At 53.2% G+C, this 21,374-nt stretch overlaps 2 protein-coding genes across 5 annotated transcripts in view; one reads left to right on the plus strand and one right to left on the minus strand.

Annotated features, from left to right (window-relative positions):
• The window catches only part of FAM168A (family with sequence similarity 168 member A), a 117,524-nt gene extending 110,663 nt beyond the window's left edge, over positions 1 to 6,861 (plus strand). For all 3 annotated transcript variants that reach the window (XM_072327028.1, XM_072327029.1, XM_072327030.1), the window contains 4 exons: positions 1,051 to 1,193; positions 3,255 to 3,429; positions 4,399 to 4,529; positions 4,926 to 6,861. In XM_072327028.1, coding sequence (XP_072183129.1) covers positions 1,051 to 1,193; positions 3,255 to 3,429; positions 4,399 to 4,511 — 431 coding nt within the window. In that variant the 3' untranslated portion in view covers positions 4,512 to 4,529; positions 4,926 to 6,861. The remainder of the gene's footprint in view (positions 1 to 1,050; positions 1,194 to 3,254; positions 3,430 to 4,398; positions 4,530 to 4,925) is intronic.
• Positions 6,862 to 10,876: 4,015 nt separating this feature from the next.
• Positions 10,877 to 19,168, minus strand: RELT (RELT TNF receptor). 2 transcript variants are annotated; one of them, XM_072340242.1, is made up of 12 exons: positions 19,021 to 19,168; positions 16,213 to 16,293; positions 14,898 to 14,955; positions 13,928 to 14,002; positions 13,764 to 13,846; positions 13,598 to 13,683; positions 13,089 to 13,310; positions 12,511 to 12,591; positions 12,323 to 12,404; positions 12,031 to 12,225; positions 11,843 to 11,948; positions 10,877 to 11,447 (listed from the first exon to the last, which is right to left on the minus strand). In XM_072340242.1, the coding sequence occupies exons 3-12, from the start codon at positions 14,925 to 14,927 to the stop codon at positions 11,400 to 11,402; spliced, it is 1,008 nt and encodes a 335-aa protein (XP_072196343.1). In that variant the 5' UTR covers positions 14,928 to 14,955; positions 16,213 to 16,293; positions 19,021 to 19,168; the 3' UTR covers positions 10,877 to 11,399. The 2 variants fall into 2 exon arrangements, with proteins under 2 accessions (XP_072196343.1, XP_072196351.1); XM_072340250.1 differs by lacking the exon at positions 16,213 to 16,293 and having other exon boundaries at positions 19,021 to 19,142.
• Positions 19,169 to 21,374: the final 2,206 nt, after the last annotated feature.

Here is a 21,374-nt window from a genome sequence, read left to right on the forward strand (position 1 = left end):
GTCTAGAGGAGGGTCATGAAGATGCTCAGAGGGCTGCAGCACCTCCCGTACAAAGACAGGCTCCATTTAGGTTGGATGTGAGGGGGAAGTTCTATACTAGTAGAGTGGTGAGGTTCTGGAACAGCTGCCCAGGGATGTTGTGGATGCACATCAGAACTGTGGGATCTTCCTCCAAAAGAGCCTTGGAGAGAGCTCTCACCTGGAATAGAAACACAAAACACAGAGAATCCTCCGGTATCTCCTCACTCCACCCACGGTCAGCAGGTTCCAGCTCAGCTGATACGATCATGGTGTTCTTTGTTTGGGATGGATTTGCCCATTTTGGAACTGATCCTTTGCCTTAATTCATCAGCTCAGCACCTATCAAATGCTTTCCTTAGAGCTTATACAACTGCAGTGTGCACTCACTGCAGAGCTGATGGCTTTTCCTAACAGCAGACTTGCTGCTCATCACCGATGCACAGAGCCTGCAGATATAGAAGTGTTGGAAGAGCAGCTGTTAACACAAGGGGACCTTTGCGGGCACAGGGACTTTTTTTGGTGGTGATAAACAAGCCTTTGCCTTTTTTTGTGCTGAGAAACTGAGTGCTCATACACCTCACATAGGCAGCAATTTGGAGGACAGATTGCAGCCCTTCCCAGGCAAGACCAGCCATATCCAGCCCTCAGAATGCTGCTGACACCTGAACACCTCCAGGCAGTGGATTTGGGGCTGGCTGCCCTATTTTGCTGAGGGAAGAGCCGGAGGAAGGGTCCTGCACTGGGTGGCAGTGGTTGCAGTGGTTTGTGAGCATGGGAATGGGATGTTTGTGATGCTGGTGCTGCCCTTGGCAGCCTCTCTCAGCTGCGAGGCCATTTTTACCCCCCCCCCCCTTAAGTCTCCCTGCTGCCCCATGGTCCATCCTCTTCACTCTAAGTGATGCTACAGCTCCGGCCCTCCTACCAACAGCATCTCTCCCAGCTGAGCCCCAGGGGGCAACAGGACGTGAGTCCAGAGCTGTAAGCCCTGTGGCTGTCTCACCAGCTGCAAACCTCTGCTTTCTTCACCAGGGTACACTGCGGGGACTCCCTACAAGGTCCCACCGACCCAGAGCAACAACGCGCCTCCTCCTTACTCTCCGTCTCCGAATCCATACCAAACTGCTATGTACCCCATCAGAAGTGCCTACCCACAGCAGAACCTGTACACCCAGGTACGTGCCTCGCTCTATATCTTCCACCACCACCTGATATCTCCCCTTGGGCCCTTTCCTCCCAAAATCCCACATGTGAACACTGGGTCTCGGGTGTCAGTGCCATACATGAGCTTGGGGTCCCCATCCCGGTGGCATCCCATGGGCCTTGCCTTCCTGCTTCCCATGGCACAGCCCCCTCTGTCACCTTCACCAGCATGGCCCAGATTTGTGTCCCTGAACGCTTGGCTGGGCTCCCAGCATCATCTTCTCTGCTCCAGGATTGCTTCTGCCTCCAGCCATGCACCAGAGCCAAGACCCCATGTTGGACAGGTGTCCTCCAAAAATCCCCTTGCTGCCTCTACCTGTAGGAGATAATGAGCTCCTTGCAGCATTCTGGCCCTGCAGCTTTCCTGGCTTTTTGTTTTTCCTTCCACTTTAATGGCTAGTAGGACTTCTCTTACAGCAGTGACCTGGTTTTTCCATGCCAGGTTGCGTCCAGAGCATCTCCTCTGCCCCATTTTGTCCTCTTTCCTTCCATTAGCTGAGCACAGGGGAAGCTGTCGGGGTCAGATGTGTGCTCAGGTGCTCTCTGCTTGTTCCTGACATGCTCCCCATCACCCGGCACAAAGGCTGGGGGCAGCTTTGTCAGCAGGCACAGGCAGCTCTTTGCTGCCATTGGGACTTAACCCTGCAGGGTGACCCTTGCTGTGTTGGTACAGTGGAGCCTGGTGTCAAGCTCAGGCATTTTGCAAGGAAGATGCTGGCTGCTGAGATGAGTATAGGCAGGGGAAGGCTGAATCAGGGTCATAGAGTCACCAAGGTTGGAAAAGACCTCCCATGATCTTCCAGCCCAGCCAAACACCCACCACCACTATTTGCCCATGGAAGGTTGTGCCCTGTCCCGATCCTCAGCTGGGCATGCAGCTGCATCCCAGGAAGGGTATCAGCTGCTCCATGCTCTGCTCTACCAGAAGGGTGTCAGGCTGATTTCTGTCCCCTTCCACATCTCTCTAGGCAAGTTCTTCCCTTCCCCAATGTAATGCAGTGTGTCTACAATCCACCCTATCAGCCTGAAAGGAAGAAGTAATCTGATAGTTCGTCCGGTCTTTCTCCTTTCCCCCCTTCATCCATACCTGAAGGGCTTCTCCCACGCCTGTCCCGAACTGCAATAAGATCTCCCCTCATTGTTCTCAGCCCTCTGATCCTTCCGACCTTCCCTGTTCTTGCAGCAATGCGCTGCTCACGTTTCGGGATCGCCGTTACATGGGATGTGGGGCTTTCTCTGTTGGCTCCTTTCTTTTCCTCCCACCTATTTTCTCCCCCTTGTTTCCAACTCCCTCGGGTCTCAGCAGCCCGGATTTCAGAACCCCTCTGTCTCCTTTTGGAAACCCGAGGAGATGGTGCTCCCTTTTGTCTGCCCACTTCCCGCGCTGAGGCAGGCCCTTTGGGATCAGATGGAGCCACAGTTGCTCCTTTCCTTCCACCTCTTGCTCGTTTTGCATGCCAGCAGCCAACATACTTTGGATCCGGCCCCATTTCATCCCATCAAACCACACAGTGTTTCATGGAACCATGGGATTGTTAAGATTGGGAAAGGCTGTTAAATCCATCAAGTCCAACCGTTGACCTGTCGCCGCCATGCCTCCTGCCTATGATCATAGAATCATAGAATTGCTCAGGTTGGGAAAGACCTTAAAGATCATCAAGTCCAATTGCAACCCAACCATCCTGCCCTAGAAACCCTCCACTAAGTCATGTCCCTGAGCACCACATCCAAATGGATCTTAAACGCATTCAGGGATGGTGACCCAACCACCTCCCTGGGGACCCCATTCCAGTGCTTATTGCATTCCCTCTGGAGGAATAAATCAATCCTTCTGTTTGAAATTGTCCTGGGAGGAGCTCGGAAAGGGGTGGAGGCTGGAAGAACTTCTAGAGAATGGGAAAAAATGTGGATTGGGGGTTTCTTTCCCAGCTGTGTGTTCCCCATCCATTGGGACCAGCCGTGCCGATACACGCACGGGATGTGGGCTTTCTGTGGGATGACAAAGCCGGTGGTGTTTTCCCTTTCTCAAACAGGGAGCTTATTATACCCAGCCAGTGTACGCGGCACAGCCTCACGTTATCCATCACACCACCGTGGTTCAGCCCAACAGCATCCCTTCGGCCATCTACCCGGCCCCCGTCGCTGCGCCCCGCACCAACGGCGTGGCCATGGGGATGGTCGCTGGCACCACCATGGCCATGTCAGCAGGTAAGAGACTCCTCTTTGGCCCCGCAGATCCAGAGCAGTGGGTTCAGCTCTTGGATGGGACGAACGCAAGCAACCCATGCAGGCAGATATCAGTTAGTTTGCACTTCATGCTGATACCACTCAAGGCCGTAGGGCTGCAGAAGAGCTCTTCCATTTGTTGTGCCCTAGAGGGACACGCTTTTGCACTCTGTTCCACAAATAAAGCAACAGCCAAGCTTACCCTTCTCCAACCACATCTGCATTTCTACCCTCGAGCTCTTTGTTAAGATACTTACGGTCCTGCTGCACACACTTAATGAAACAGGCATTAACCTTGGTTTACACATCACTCTCAAATCGTGTGTGTTGTATGCATGGGGTAATTTCAGTCCTCGTAAAACATGATTAACTGAAGACACATTAAGTCACTGAGCCAGGCTGTAGGCTGTTGTATTTTTTTCCAAAGCCTGTATTTCTCTCCTCAGAGGTTCTCCAGAAAACAATTCATAGCACTGTGTGCTGAATTATGCAAAGAAAGGCATTGTTCACCCATTTGCATCTGCATTAGCTGAGAAATAAGGCTCTGTTGACTCCCTGTTATACGGAGGGATTGCAGCCTGTGCCTCACAAGAACCACTCCGAGATATTTACTACTGTTGCTTGCACTGAGAAGTGGGCAGATGTAATTAATGCATGCAGGATGCCCTAAAGTTCCGAGCACCCCATTATTCTTAGAGCAGAGACATTTGAGACCATATTCTCCCTTTCTGAGTCTGCTGAAGGCACCGTGCACGTTCTCACTTGGAATCCCCAACATGTCATGGCTCAGAGAGGAGGGGACACTCCTGATGTGCCCCTGGGCTCTCTGGGGTCTGCTCCTTGGTGCCCTCCAAAGCCTCTTTGACGTGGTGCTGGGTTAGCGATCCCTTCTCACCTCCCCCTGTGCTGTGATACCTTCACGCCAAGCCTTTCTCCTCGCTGTTGCTGCAGGAACCTTGTTGACCACCCCACAACACACTGCCATCGGAGCACATCCAGTTTCTGTGCCAACGTACCGGGCTCAAGGAACCCCCACCTACAGCTACGTACCGCCGCACTGGTAAACCCACTGGCCAAGTCATGTAAGTGCTGCAGGAGAACTCCCCTCCTTCTGCCTCTGGGACATGGGGACAGAACCATGGGCTGTTCCTGCAGCCTGCTTGCCCAGGGCGTGCCCTAAGTGGATATTAGGTTGAATATTGGGAAGAATTCCTTCCCCAAAGAGCAGTCAAGCACAGGCACAGGCTGCCCACAGAATGGTGGGGTCCCCATCCTCTGATCCATGGGGATGTGGCACTTGGGGACACGGTCATTGGGCATGGTGGGGTTGAGCTTGGTGGTCATAGAGGTCTTGCTGCCCCCTGCCAGGCATTACCTGCGAGCAAGTGTTGCATTTCATGCACGCTGGGTGCACAGGACAAAGAGAACATCCCTACCTGTGCTCCTAACCCCTGTGCAACATGTCTGCTCTCTTCCAGATCCGAAGTCAAACATTGTATGCAACTACACAAGTCTTACATCGGGGCTGCGGCCGCTGCACTGCAGCACCTCGTCTGTTTGCAAGAACAAAAGAAAAAAAGTGCAAGGGTCACTTTATGCATTCTTTAGTGGTTTTTGTAAAAGCTGCTTTTTCTAATCTTCTGCCTCTTTATTTTCCCTCCCTCCTCCCTCTCCCCGACCCACATCAGTCGTGTAACACATACTGACACTGAGCAATAGTAAAGTTCTCTCTTCGGTCCTATCGTTTTACAGCTCAGAATATTCACTTTTCAGCATTGCCCGGTCGAGTGGTGCAAAGATCCCCACTTCTTGTTCGTTTGGGTTCTTCTCATCCTTTTTTGTTTGTTTTTTTTTTTTTTAATTATTATTATTTTGTTGTTGTTGTTGTTGTTGACAAGAGCCTAGGTTTTCTTTGACTAGTAAGAGTGGTTGATGTTCAGGGTACTATGTGAAAAGCACAGCGCTGGTAGGCAGGCTTATTCCAATTTGGGTTGGGTATTTTTAGTTGGATAATATAAATTATTTAATCTTCCGTAACATATTACAGGAAAATTGGTGTCTTCCAGATAGCTGTCGTGATAGATTATAATGCATTATCTGCAGTGAAATGCTGAACTCATCCCTTCTTTTGTAGGAGTAAGAGAATATAATTAGCGACGTAACACGCTTGTTTTAGGAAGTAGGAGGACTGTTCACCATTGGGTCTGCTTTTCATAACTGGGCAGAGGCACTTGGTGCAAGGGGAATGGAGTGGCAGCGATGCCTTTGGGAAGGCAAGATGCTCTGTTCCAGCTGTGTCCCATCATGGGCAGCTCTTTCCTGACCACTGCTCCTGGGCAGAGGTGTGCAGGGATGGTGCAGGTGGGAAGTGAGAGATTTCCAGGGCAGAAGGGCTCTGCAGAGCCTGGCGATTTGGGAAAGGAGGTTGGATGGAGAGGAGCCTTCGTGGAGGTCGAGGTGCTCCCATTCTTTGGATGTTTTGGATTGGGGTCAACAAATGTTGAGCTGAGCCCAATTCCTGGCACTGTGGAGACAGCTGCTTCGGCTGGGAGATGTAGGGGTAAGGGCAGCAATAGCAATAAAGTAATCTTCTGCATCTGGAGGCAACATGAGGCCGTTCCTGGGTCCTCCGGGGTGTCCCAGTCAAACAGACAGCACTTAAAGGCAGCTGGAGCAATTCTTCAATTCTTACCCCTAAACCCAGTGTAGAAACAAGAGTTTTTTTCTAAGAGAAAAAATATAATCGTTTTGCTTTTTGATGGTTTTCCCTCCACGTGCCAAAGTAGCTCCATCCATCCATCCATCCATCCATCCATCCATCCATCCATCCATCCATCCATCCATCCATCCTTGCAAGTGGTCCCAAGGAGCCATCCAGAGCCTTGCAAGGAATTGGATCTTTCTTGATGGGAATCAGTCCATAAGGGGAGAAACCTTTGTAGGGACCCCAAAGGACTGGGGGCTGCTGGTTGTCAGGTCAGTGGGGGCCATTTGGTTGCTTCTTCTTCTGCTCTTAATGGAAACCCGGGTTTCCATTTGCCCTCAGTCAGAAGACAGAAAGGGCACAAAGTGGTGAAGCCTGAACGCCAGCGCTGTGGGTGGAGGAGGTCATGAGGGTTTCCACCACGTAGTTCGTTGTGTTGCACTTTCATTTTGTATAAAAAGGAGAAAAAAAGGAAAAAAAAAAAAAAAAAAAAAGTTAAAAAAAATAATTAAAAAAAAGTAATTAATCACAGTGTTGCCCCCGTTTAGCTTATGGCAAAGCCTCCCTGCCTATAGGGTCAGCACTTAAAGGGAAGGGGGACGTTTGGAAGTAGGGAAACCGCATTGTCCTCTGTAATACATTGCAATTAAACTTGGGCAAAAGTAACCCAACCCTCCATGATAATAAATCACAGGAACCGAAGAGCTCTCAAATGTTTTATTATTATTATTATTGTTGTTATTATTATTACTTTTTGGCTCTCACAATATTGTTGACTTGGTGTCGGAATGCCCGTGTGTCAGGAGCTGTCTGTCGGTGCTGGAACGCGTTGTCGTGATGGAAGAAAGTCATTAGTTAATTAACAGCACCTCATTGAGTCCCAGCACTGCCCCAGGGTTGCTCACCCATTACTGTGCTGGGAAGAGCTGACTTGAATTCTCAGCCATGTCCAGGAAGATGCATGGTGTGCTGCTGAAAGGAGAGAGGATGCTAAATGTGAGGGGTGAAATGCCATTCGTGGTACAGAGGAGCCCCCAGATGGACACAGCCTCCTCCTCACTGTGCTTTTCTAAAGGCGTTTTTAAGTTCTCCCTAAACAAAGATCTGAATTTCAGGCTTGGTCTAAAAAAATTGACAGGTTTTTCATCAAAGCAGGCTGAGGCTATAAAGCAAAAGGGAAAAGGGAGAACGCCTCCATCTGTCACCACAAACAAGGCCTGATGAGGGTCAAGTGGCTTAATCTCAATTCCTCTGCTTGAATCAGTGGTGGATGTCATGAATCTTCCCCATAGTGCTTGGGTAGAAATGCCCATCAGTGCCATCTTGGCACGAAGAGGTGATCTTTGCTGTGGTGAGCCCATCTGGGGAGTTGAGCAGCTTGGGAAACCATCTGGGGGAATATTTGATTCCCTTTCGTTGTGGTTTCCCCAGTGGAATTTGTTGGGGAGGAAGCAGGTTGGGAAGTCAACCCATGATGGGGTAGGGCATGATGTGAGTGTAGGACCAAGGGGTGAATAGGAAATGGTTGTGCTGCGAGCAGCTCCATCCAGTTCCCATCATGGGATAGAGTTCTCCAACCCCCAACTCAGAAACTCATCTGAGTGATCTCCATTGCTAACCTTGAGTTCCGGCATCTTTAGGGCAATCTGGGAGGGACAGAACTGTGGGATTGCAGGGTAGGTTGAAGCCCGGGTCAGTTCTTTGGGTAAGGTTTGCTCCTGAAGGCGCTGCCTCTTTCTCTGTTGACATTCCTCATGGTGACATAAAGGAACCCTGCAGGATGCTGTCACTGCTGTCCCCACTGCTGGGGTGACAAAGCTTCCTGGGGTTGGCACCACTGGGGACACCCAAGCATCACACACCAACCGTGCTGCTGTTGGGTTGGTAATGGTGGCAGGTTGGGAAGCAGGAAGAAAAGGGATTTCCCTCACTGAGGGGGCAGGGCTATGCGCTGTGCCAGGGCAAGAGGGGGTTAGGATGTCCTTGGGGATGATGGAGACAAAGCAAAACTCCAGGAAAAGGGGGAAAAAGTGTTAAGAAAATTGTTATAAAACTGCAGCTGTGGCCATTACCCAGTCCCACCTGTGACTTCTGCATTACAGTGCACTGCAATGCTGGACTCAAAGCCTGTGCTGCCCCAGCCCCACGCAAAGCCCAGAGCCCACAGGTCTGATGGGCAGCAGCAACTCCATAAAGCTTCTTTGCAGCTTGGATATGTAATTTAAGCACTTTTTACTGTGTTATTTAAAGTTTTTCTTTTCTTGGTTTGGTGACAATGTTTGCTATTCTTGAGAAGCACGGTGGGCAAAAAGTGGTCCCCGGTGGGGCTGGGGAATGAGGTCATACCGAGAGAGAGAAACTCCTCCCATTTGGGATTTGCATTCAGTGCTCAAATCCAACCAGCCAGAGACAGCAATAAGAGACGTTGAGTCCTCGTAAGTCCACTTCTTAATTCTATTTGGTCAAACCATCAGTATTTTCAGTCCAAGTGAGGGCTGCGGTTCCTTCCACTTCTGCCACCCAGATGTCCTCACCATGGCTTTAACCTGTGACAGTTGGCTTTCCATCTCTTTCTTTTCCTTGCTCCCTTTGGCTTTTGGCTCCCCATGGCCCCAACGCGCTGTCGCTCTGCTATAGGGAAATAAGAGGCAAAAAGCCTGGAAGGGAGGGAGGAAGGAGAGCTGTGGCAAGGCATCACACCATTTGGAACTTCCAGAGTCACCAGCAATCAAGTGATAATGGATTTTTAGGAATGTTTGGAAAATGGGAATGGCAAAAGATGTCATCTAATGGCAGCTTTCCCCAACTGGATGTGATGAGTTTGTAGGAAAATGCCCAACGCGGCGCCTCAGCATTGCGCCCTTGGGATGGAGCTGCAGGGCTGCAGCTATTGGGAGATGTAGCAAGGAAGGGGAAAGGGGGCACTGGGGGGCACCCCAAAACTGCCCCCCAAAACAACAGAGCCCCCTCCTGCCCCTTAGCACCAAGCAGAGTGAACCTGATCCGCGCGCCCCATCCATCTCTATCATTTCTTAACCTGTTCTGACCAACGGGACAACTCAGATCAGCTCGTTTTTAAATAGCATTGGAACTCTTTAAGCAAAAATATATATATACATATTAAAAAAAAAAAGCATAAATGCAAAACAAAAAAAAAAAAAGAAAGAAAATAAAAAGAGTAAATATGTCTTCCAAGTCTCCACGGTGTGTAGGGAACGCGGCCTCCAACTGATGCGCTGGGAAGCCCCGCAGCCGCGGCTTGTGACTATGAGGTGTAAATCTGGGTTTTCTCATTTGTTTCCTGTTCCGTTTCCGTTCTGAAGATCAGTTCGTGATCTCCCTGACAGATTTCAGCCAAGAGTTTGTAACTGTACGATATTTACTGTAAGATGTAGAACATTCGATAACTATTAAAAATGTTTCCAAAAAAAAAAAAAAAAAAAAAAAATGGAAGAGGGCTGGTGGGGTTTTGTTTTTGGAGTTGTGAAGTGATGGGATCCCACCTCCAAACCTGCCCTCAGGTGGTTGGTGGGGCTGGAAGGACCCCAACCCTTGGGTTGTTCCATGTCCCAACATGGTTGTGGTTAGTGGGTCTTGAGGGACTTCATTGTATGGGTTCCATGTCCCAGTATGGCCACCTGTCCTCAGAAGATGGGTGAGGCTGGAGGGACCCCAACTCAGGGGTTGTTCCATGTCCCAGCATGGTCTTATGCCTCCAGATGGTTGGTGGGTCTTGAGGGATTGCAACCCATGGGTTGTTCCGTGTCCCAACATGGCCATGTTCCCCCAGGTGGTTGGCAGGCCTTGAGGAACCCCAACATGTGGGATGTCCCCTATTCCAACATAGGCACCTGTTCCCAGATGATTGGTGGGTCTTGAGGAACTTCAACACATGGGTTGTCCCATGTCCTAAGTTGGCCATCTGCCCCCAGGTGGCTGGCAGGGCTCGAGGAACCCCAACATGTGGGATGTCCCCTATTCCAACATGGCCAACTGCCCCCAGGTGGTTCGTGAGCCTTGAGGGACCCCAACGCACAAGTTGACTCATGTCCCAGTAGGTCCAGCATGGTCCTGTACCCTTCAGATAGGGTTAGGGATATGCCTACAGGAAGAATCATGGGGGAGCTCCATGGTGATGCTCACCAAGCATTTAATCTCCATCCCTGCAGCCCAGCAGATGAAGAAGGTGCCCACCAAGCTCTGCCTTTGTCCCCAACCTCACAGCACCATGAGGCACAGAGCTGGGTGCTGCTCCCTGTGGGGTCAGCAGAGCCATGGGTACAATATGGGATCAGCCCCCGCATGGTCCCACCTGTGCTCCCAAAGCCACCACTGTTGTCCTACTCAGCCCCACAGGATCTCTTTGGATGTCACTGTCCCCATGAGGCCACCTCTGGGTCAAGTGACATCTGTGAAGTAGAAGGGACTGGCTGCATCTCCAGCTGAGGATGGATTGTGGCCCATTGGCCATGGGGACACTTGAGGTGGCAGTGTCACAACCTGGGCCATCAGTGGTGGTTGTCACCATGCTATGGAGGAGGACACCCCATCTACCCCATGCAGCAGCTGCTCTAGAAACCCCAAAATGACGTTGAGCCCCTTTTTTGGTGGGGGGAGGTCAGGGTGTCCCCAGATGGCTGCCCTGCCATGTCCAGTTGTCCCCACTTGGGCCTTAAACACTTGGGATGGGAGACGAAAGAGGGGAGAGAAGAAAAGCACCAAACTCCATCTTCTTGCCCCAAAACAGAGCTCGTTTATTAACGACATCCTCTCCAGCAACCGAGCCAGGAGGCTTACCATAAAAACAATAAGAAGAAAACACAACAGAAATGGTCTTGAAGAGCTGGGAAAGCCCTGGAGGGGTAATAAATATGGGGAAGGGGCAATGGGGTGCTGGGGAGGGTGAAGGAGCTGGTGCCAAGCTGCTGCCAGCAGTGATGGTGGGGACAGGGAGGGGTCAGCACCCCCAGTGTCCCACGCGTTAGTGATTTCATTTCCAGAAATTAACCCAAAATGTTTAAAAACACATTTAGAATCCATCACCTGACCGCCGTTGAAAGCCCAATGGGCAGAGCCCTGCTCATCCCGGTGTCACCGCACTGGGGACATCGATCATAGGGACAGCCCTTCCTTGTCCCAGTGACGTTTTTGGCTGCCATTGTCCCACGTGGTGCCCGTGGGTCGCGTGGTGCAGTGCCTGAGCCCCTCACCCTGCATCAGGGATGGCCCCAAAGGGGATCTGGGGGTGTCACATGGCAAGAGTGCTGTCCCCAAACCGGGCTGCGGAGGGGCTGCCCTGGAAGCCAAAGGGGACACGGTCATACTGATGTGACATCCAACTCCCTGTGCTTGGCCCCCATTGCCTCTGCCATCCCATAAATACCCCTTTTTGGCCACTCATATCCCACAGCTCTGATTTTTTTTCAATAAACATTTAAGTTTTCATGGTGCTGGAGAGCCCCAGAGCAGCTGGAAGAGTCCTTGAAGAGCTGTCCCACACCCTCAGTTGCAGAGTATTCACCATCGGTGTCCTCATTAGGCTTCAGAGTTAACACCTCCCAATCCCAACACAACACCGCACTGATATCCCCAGGAAAGACCCCAAAAGTGACCACTCATGGCCCCCCACCGACCCCCATGACCCCAACCCAAGGGTTGCCCCCAGCCCACGTCCTGCCCCCAGCCCCTCACCTCAGGGCGGCTGTCAGTGCTCTTCAGCCACGATGGCCTCTTGCTGGTAGGGAAAGGATCACCTCCAACACCAGGCTTCTGCTCGGGGATCCGGGACACCCGGAATCTGCATGGGGACACTCTGTGAGCCCACCCCAACTTGGGATATGGGGCAGACAAATGGGATCCCCCCAGCTCCATGGGCTCACCTTCCAATGGAGAGAATAGTGATCTCACTGGCGGGTCTGGTGGCTTTGGTGGCTATGGGGGGTGGCAGCACCTGGGGCCATTTCCTTTGGCTGCATCGGGTGCAGGGGGGGTCTGAGGGGGGAGCCGGGCCATGCACTGTGTGCAGATGCTGCTGGTGGCAGCAGGAGGGAGGAAACTGAGGCAGGAGGTGCAGCCTGTGGGGGACAAGGGGTGATATGAGCCATGTGGGGGCTCAGTGGGGCTGGAGGGACTCAAAGGAATCTGAGAGGGCGGGGGAGGGAAATCTCTCACTTGTAGGCAGGTTTGCAGCCTGCCAGTGCTGGCTGCATGCTCTGATGTTCCTTCAGCAGCTCCTCCAGTGCTGCAGCATTTTCTGGAGGTGGGGGAACAGAGGGAGTCACCAGGAGCTACCTGGGGGATGGCAGACCCTTCCCCGGCCATTGGGGGCCCCCCTCCCCCTTCCTTGGAGGGCTCTTGACCTTTCTTCTCCGTGATGAGGCGCACCAGGACCCCGATGGTGTCCTCGTTGGCATCCTCAATCTGGTAGATGGAGCTAGGACCTGGGGACAGATGGAGAGGGTATGAAGAGAAGTGGCCATGGGGATGGGCTCGGTGCTCTCTGGACCATAGGGACAGTATGGGAGCAACCAGACACCATGGGGATGGGCTTGATGTTCTATGGCCATAGGGACAACGTGGGGGCAACCAGACACCATGGGGATGAGCAAGATGCACCAACCATAGGGACAAGATAAGAACAACCAGATACCCATAGGAATGGGCCCCATACTCTCTGGCCATAGAGACACCATAGTGACCAGAGGACCTGGGGATGCTCCAACCACTGGGACAAGATGGAGTGACCGGACGCCATGGGGTTGGGCTTGAGTAGATCAAGTTGGCTTTGGGGTGGCAAAGCTGGGTCACACCCAACACCAACCTCAAACCCACACCAGCACCAGGCCACATTCTGATCCCTTTACGGTCCCAAACTGCTTGGGTTCAACGGCAACCAGAGGCACCCCCAGAATATTGGGTGCATGGGAGTGGGGCTCACCACTGGTGCTGTGCTCGTGCTCCTTGTGTGCGGTGCAATGGTAGCCCTTCTTCTTCAGCAGATTGCACACCAGGATGCCCAGCAACCCCATGGCACAGAACACGGGCACGATTGCCAACACAGCCAACTGCGCCGCCGCCGCCTCCTCTGGCTGAACCTCCCATGTCCCATTGGTCCCTGATGGTCCCTGAGGTGCCACCACCCTCCGGGCTCGCTGTCGGCCTGCAGCAGGGGTTGGATTTGGGGAAATGCCCCCATTGGTGCCATGAGTCCCAGTCCCACCCCCACTTCATCACTACTTTATTTCAGAACCACATTCTGCCATGCTGGACTTTGGGGTTCCCCCATTGGTGCCATGAGCACAGCTCCTACCCCAAATCCATCTCTGCATTATTTTGGCACTGAATCTTCCTGAGCTGGATTTGGCAGAGTCGTCCCATTGGTTCCACGAACACTTAACCTATTTCACCCCAAATCCATCACCCCACGCTTCAAAGCCCTGCACCCACCTGCGCACCCCGGGGTGCCATGGGGTGCAGCGGAGCAGGGCAGGCACAGGCCCTGGGGCTCCCTATGGCCATCAGGGCTGTAAAACCTGCGGGGTATGGTGAAATGAGCATAGGGGTATCCATGCAAACCCCCCCACTTCCCCAATGCACGGCACCCCACACTCACCCATGCATGCAGGCACACGGTGCATCCCCTGCAGAGGAAGAGCCAGGGGGACAAGGGCGGCAGCTCTGTGCTGTGCTGCATGTCTGAAAGGAGGAAAAGAGGGTGGTGTGGGGGTACGGGCTGCACGGCACGGGGTGGGGGCATCACCCATGGGCAGCACTCACCCCAATGGGTTCCTCTCCAGGTGGGCATCGCAGCAGCTCGCAGGCAGTGGTCCCCATGCAGGAGTTGCTCAGCACCTGGGGAAGAAGAGGGTTGATCAGTGGGGTGCAGCAGGGGAGAATGCATTGCAAAGGACAGGATGCAAAGGCACTGTAAGGGACAAGCCAGGTGCAATCCCGTTGCATACACCATGGTAGGCACAATGCTGTCACAAGCAACGGGATGGAAGCAAAGCTTGCTGCATGCACTGCTGGGAATGGGATGGGTGCTAAGCTCCATGGTGGTTGCAATCCCATCACAAGCTACAGGATGGCTGCAAAATCACTGCATGCTTCATGGTATGGGTGCAGGCGCACAGTGCAATGGGATGGATGCTCCACGGTGGGTGCAAACTTGTCACAAGCAATGGGATGGGTGCAAACTCGTTGCATGCATCATGGTGGGTACAAGTAGATCCCAGGCAATGGGGGATGCAAAACCACTGTATGCTCAGTGGGAGGTGCAAATGCATCACAAGCAACGGGACAACTGAAATGGGATGGATGTAAACTCATTGCATGCACTACAGTAGGTGCAAATTGATCACAAGCAATGGGAGGGATACAAACCCCCACTGCACGCACCATGGTGAGTGCAAACCTGTCACAAGGAGCAGGGTGGCTGTAAAGCCCTTCCGTGCAGTGCAGCTGATGCAAACCTGCCAGCAGCAAGGTGATGGCTGCAAGAACACAGCATGCACTGCAGCGGATACACACTACCCCAGTTCTGCAACAGCCCAGCAGATGCATTGTGCTGGATGCACACCCATTGCAAACAGCAAGGAATTGAGGCCATGTGGAGTGGAGGACAGTGGCAATCCCAGGATGGGAAACCCTGTGGGACACCCCCAGAGCAAAATGGGGCATTTGGGGGTTTTGGTATTGGAAGAACCAAGAAGAGACGTGCAGAGGGATGGGATGAGGCTGTACTCACCCCCAGGACAGCGAGGAGCCAGCAGTGCATCCCCAAGCTCTGCAGACACTGGGGCCACCTATGGGGGACATTGCATAAGGAAACTGCATCACTCCACCCTAATTCCTGCTCAAGGAACAGCAAGGACTTTTGGGTCTGAGGCCCAAAAAGCTCACACAGGGGGACTTGGGGGGTTATCCACAAGCACACCCTTTGCAAGGGAACGGTCAGCTGGAAAACAACCCTGTAAGAGGGGAAGAACTGGGTTATTTCACAGCTGGAGGGCTCCCCTGGCCCCATTTGCTGCAGCACAGCCAAGCAGCACAGTTGGGTTTGGGATTACTTCCCAAGCTCTGATGTTTTCCTTGTAACAGTGCAAAGCACCTCCACAACTAGATAAAAACAGCAACACAATATTGAGCGTCATTATAATAGGACGAAACAACCGCACGACCAAAAAGCCCCAATATTTTGCATCCTTACCCCAATATTTGCCATCCTTACAATGGAATGAAACACCTTCATGACCACAACCCCAATATTTAACATCCTTGCAATAGACCCAAATACCCTCACAACCAAAAAAACACCCCAGTATCTTACAGAAGCCCCTTTGGGTGCAGTGGAATCGCAGCCCTCGGTGACTCAGCACCCAAAGGAAACCCAATTTTAGCTCAGTAGGAATCCAGCACTCACACCTCCCACTCCTTTTAGGGCCGCTCACGCAATCCCGCTCCCTTCCTGCAGAGGATTTGCTAAATCTGATTGCAGCTGAACACCAATTGCTCTCCCATTGCCATCGGCCCCAACATCCCCAGTGCCATCGGTGCGGCTCAATGCTCTCCCTCCGGTCTTATTGCTTTTAATTGAAGGCAAATCATTAAGAGTTGATTGGAAGTCTTCCCAGGAATAGGGTGAAATCCTTGGCCAGGACTCTGGTGCATGGTGCTCAGAAATTCATCAGGGTTGGCAACGTAAAACAGAACATGGGAAATCCCAACACCCAAGTCAACATTCCTGGCCCATCATTGGGATGGGATGTGCGTGCATAGGAGCAAAATCCCAACCCCATGAGTTCTCCTACCTTTAGTGCTGCAAAGAAGAGAATGATCTGGGGACCCAAATCCCCCTCCATGCCCCAAGATGTCTGGCTTTGCTTTGGGTGATGCTGTTATTATATCAGACCACGCTCACCCAATGCTCCCAGGACCCAGTCACTGCCCACAGAATCCTATTATAGGCATTTGAGCACAGCACTGCCCTTCTCTGCATGTCCCAAATCATTTGGGACCGGAGGCACCGAAACTCTGCGGGGGAAGAAACAGATGCTGCAAACCTTCAGCACGGGTATTTCCTGCTGCAGAGCAAAATGATCGGCATCCTCCCCTGCACAGCACTGCCCAGCCCCGGAACGTCACTGCAAAGAGGAATAAATATATACGTACCTAATTAAAAAGACATTTCTGAGCAAGCATAAAAAATTATTCAGCTCAACCCAAAGAGCCTTTCAGCCAACCTCAACCCAACGAGCGGATCCCTTCTGCCAACCCCAACCCAATGAGAGGAACCTCATCAAGTTCCACCAGTGACGGATCCTTTCCACCACCACCAACCCAACGATGGGTTCTCTCTGATGACGTCAACACAACAAATGGGTCCTCTACAATGATGCCAACGATGGGTCCTCTGCAACAATGCCAACGATGGGTCCTTTCCACCAACCCCAACACAATGAGAGGGTCCTTTCCATCGACCCAATGACAGGTCCTTTCCAACAGTGCCAACCCAATCGACCCAATGGTGGGTCCTCTCCACCAGTGCCAACCCAATGAGCAGACCCCATTTGCCTACCCAATGATGGATCCTTTCTTCCAACCCCAACAAGTGGCCCTTTCTACCAACTCCAACACAACGATGGGTTCTCTCTGATGATGTCAACCAAACAAGTGGGTCCTTTACAATCCAACAACGGATCCTTTCCACCAACCCCAACACAAGAAGAGGATCCACCCCGTTGACCCAATGACAGGTAATCTCCACCAGTGCCAACCCAATGAGCAGATCCCGTTTGCCTATCCAATGATGGATCCTTTCCACCAACACAATAAGAGGGTCCACCCCATCGACCCAATGATGGGTCCTCTCCACCAATGCCAGCCCAATGAGCAGATCCCTTTCACCACCCCAACAATGGATCCTTTCTGCCAACCCTGGCCCAACGATGGGTTCTCTCTAACAAAGCCAACCCAGCAAGCAAGTTCTCTCTGATGATGCTGACCCAGTGACGGGTCCTTTAACTGAATAAATACAAGCACCAAAGCCTTTTTGGGGTGGGTTGTCCTCCCCATAGGAATCCACTGCTAAAATGAACCAACAGCTTCACCACCCTGCAGGCACAACTCGCGTGCTGTGTGTGCCTGGGGACGGGTGGAAAAACAATTCAAGTCGATTCTGTCATGGGGTGGAAAATCCCTGAGTGCCCCCTGGGTGTAGTGGGGCATCCCCATAGAGCCGCCCCACGTGACGCTGCTGATAAGGAGCCATTATGTGTCAGAGTGCTTTATAAACCAAATGAATGAGTAATCAGCACGCAGCATCACCCATCTGGGATGCAGCTGCTGCAGGATGGGGGTGGCTACAGGATGGTGTCAGGATGTGAGAGCCCTGAGCTGTGGCCCCAGTTCCTCCCAGTAGCTCCCACTCGCTATGGGGGCAGAAAGGAGGCTCAAGAGGAGCTGAAAGCACAGGGACAGCAACACACAGCCCCAGTCTGACCACAAACCCCACAGAATGCCACAATATGGGAAGGGAGAGGGGAAGCCAGGACAGGAGCAGGCAGCAGCACGTGGTGCTGCAATGCAGATCCCCGTGCTCAGCACCCTCCGGTGACCCCTCACTGTGCCATATATGTCCCAGCAGAAGTAACAGCCTCATGTGGGGCTTTTAAATCCCCCCATGGGGAGCGGTGTTTGGGGCTTTATGGTGATGCCTATGGGATGGGGAGAGCTCATCCTGGGGCATTTGGGGTGCTATTAGGGGAATTGGGATGGGACAGAGGGGATGAGGGGCACAATGAAGGGGGGGATAGGGGCAGACCTGAGCATCAACACTAACGGGTGATTGCCCCCCTCCCCCCTCAGCCCTGCCTGCTGGGATCTGGGGAGCGTCCAGCCGGCCCCATGCATCTCATGTCATCATTCCAAAGCTAACAGACACAAAGGAGCTCGGAGAGTTCTGGCACCGGGGATATATTTGGAAGAGTTCTGATACCTCCAGGAGCAGGAGTGGCCTCAAACGACCCCAGCCCCATTGTACGCTTCATATGGAGCTGATGGGATACCCCAAATAGATACCAACTATCCAACCTCACCAGGACCACAATTGGCTGCTTTGTGGGGGGGGGGGGGGGGGGAAACAACAACCCAACTTTTGCAAGCCCCAAAATGAAACGAGCTCTTAAGGGCTCCATCCCTTAACCCAGCCCACAAGCCAAGCGTGCCCACAAAGATTCGGGGCAGGGTTTCCCCATCCACATCCAGTGCAGGGTTTCAGCTGGTTGCTCCCAGAGATAAGGGAGAACAAGGAGCGACTGTTTGGGGGGCACTTTGGGAACAGCAGCTCGGCCACCTGAATAGAAACAAGGAGGGGATTGTCCAGCTGAAACCCAACGCTGTCACAACTCCACCACCAAAACCCAACAGCGCTGAGGCTGTGGGAACGAATAACGACCCTTCATTGACACTTGGGATAAAGCCAAGCAACCCCAAAGGCACTGTAATGCCAAACCCCATTTCGGGAAGCCACCCCCCGGCTGCAGCATCCAAACACAAATGGGAAGAGGGTCGGAATAGCTGCATTTTCCCGTCGTCAGATTAAAACAATTAGAACATCCTATTTTCCAGATGGAGTTTTCCATAACCTACTTTTCTCCACTCCCCTTCTGACCCATATCCCCACCTCGGCTGCAACCACCTGGGTTGGGGGGCAGCATAAACTGCTGCTTCATGCAGCTTTGGGGACAAGGCAATAAACCCCCTCCCCATCTCCCCTTATTCTTATCACACATCCCTATAGACACACCACCCAAGCCATCCAGCCCCCAAATCAACCTCAGATCAACCCGCATAGTAACGTCATCCCCTACCTGCCCTCACCGTAGGGGTGACGCTGGGGTGACACCACCAACGCCGTCCCCACGGAGCCGCCCCATTGAACGCAACGCTCCCTCCTTATGAATGAACGCTCCGTCCCCGCCGGCGCGCTTCTCCCGTTAGCCACGCCCCCTCCCGCGTGACGTCACAATGCGGGGCTTCCCCCATCCCCCTCCCCCCGCCCTTCTCGCGGTGACGTCATCGCCACGCTCGGAGGATTCCCCCCCCCCCCCCCTCCCGTGAGCAGCGCCGCCTGCCGGGGTTTAATGGAGGGGGGGGGGGGGGGGGAAATATTCATCTCCCAAAGGGATTTGGGTCTGGATCTGCTTCCTTTGGCCCCATGGTGGCCACCTCCTGCATGTCCCCATCCTCACCCAGTGTCCCCATCCAATGTCCCCATCCCAGTGTCCCCATCCTCACCCCAATGTCCCCATCCAGTGTCCCCATCCAATGTCCCCAATGTCCCCATCCAATGTCCCCATCCTCACCCCAATATCCCCATCCAATGTCCCCAACCCAATGTCCCCATCCCCACCCAATGTCCCCATCCAGTGTCCCCATCCAATGTCCCCAGTGTCCCCATCCAATGTCCCCATCCTCACCCCAATGTCCCCATCCAATGTCCCCATCCTCACCCAGTGTCCCCAACCCAATGACCCCATCCTCACCCGGTGTCCCCAACCCAATGTCCCCATCCAATGTCCCCAACCCAATGACCCCATCCTCACCCCAATGTCCCCAACCCAATGTCCCCATCCAATGTCCCCATCCAATGTCCCCATCCCCACCCCAATGTCCCCACCCCAGTGTCCCCATCCTCACCCCAATGTCCCCATCCAATGTCCTCATCCTCACCCAATGTCTGCATCCAATGTCCCCATCTAATGTCCCCATCCAGTGTCCCCATCCTCACCCCAATGTCCCCATCCAATGTCCCCATCCAATATCCCCACCCCAATGTCCCCATCCAGTGTCCCCACCCAATGACCCCATCCAATGTTCCCATCCAATATCCCCACCCCAATATCCTCACCCCAGTGTCCCCACCCCAATGTCCCCATCCTCACCCTGATGTCCCCACCCCAGTGTCCCCATCCAATGTCCCCACCCCAATGCCCCCATCCAGTGTCCCCATCCAATATCCCCACCCCAATGTCCCCATCCTCACCCCAATGTCTCCATCCAATGTCCCCATCCTCACCCCAGTGTCCCCATCCAATGTCCCCACCCCAATGACCCCATCCAGTGTCCCAATCCAATATCCCCATCCAATGTCCTCATCCTCACCCCAATGTCCCCACCCCAATGACCCCATCCAATATCCCCACCCCAGTGTCCCCATCCTCACCCCAGTGTCCCCATCCAATGTCCCCATCCAATGTCCTCATCCAATATCCCCACCCCAATGTCCCCATCCTCACCCAGTGTCCCCATCCAATGTCCCCATCCAGTGTCCCCATCCCAATGTCCCCATCCAATGTCCCCATCCTCACCCAGTGTCCCCAACCCAATGACCCCATCCTCACCCCAATGTCCCCATCTAATGTCCCCATCCAATGTCCCCAACCCAATGTCACCATCCTCACTCAGTGTCCCCATCCAATGTCCCCATCCAATGTCCCCATCCTCACCCCAATATCCCCATCCAATGTCCCCACCCCAATGTCCCCATCCTCACCCTGATGTCCCCATCCCAATGTCCCCATCCAGTGTCCTCATCCTCACCCCGATGTCCCCACCCCAGTGTCCCCATCCTCACCCCAGTGTCCCCATCCAGTGTCCCCATCCAATGTCCCCATCCTCACCCCAATGTCCCCATCCCAATATCCCCATCTAAAGTCCCCATCCAATATCCCCACCCCAATGTCCCCATCCAATGTCCCCATCCAGTGTCCCAATCCAATGTCCCCATCCAATGTCCCCATCCTCACCCCAATGTCCCCACCCCAGTGTCCCCATCCTCACCCCAATGTCCCCATTCAGTGTCCCCATCCAGTGTCCTCATCCCCACCCCAATGTCCCCACCCCAATGACCCCATCCTCACCCCAATGTCCCCATCCAGTGTCCCCATCCAATGTCCCCATCCCCACCCCAATGTCCCCACCCCAATGACCCCATCCTCACCCCAATGTCCCCATCTAATGTCCCCACCCAATGTCCCCATCCAGTGTCCCCATCCAATGTCCCCAATGTCCCCATCCAATGTCCCCATCCTCACCCCAATAAGCCCATCCAATGTCCCCATCCAATGTCCCCATCCCCACCCCAATGTCCCCACCCCAATGACCCCATCCAGTGTCCCAATCCAATATCCCCATCCAATATCCCCATCCTCACCCCAATGTC

Source organism: Excalfactoria chinensis, chromosome 1 (genome assembly GCF_039878825.1).
Source record: "Excalfactoria chinensis isolate bCotChi1 chromosome 1, bCotChi1.hap2, whole genome shotgun sequence".
Lineage (NCBI taxonomy): Eukaryota > Metazoa > Chordata > Aves > Galliformes > Phasianidae > Excalfactoria > Excalfactoria chinensis.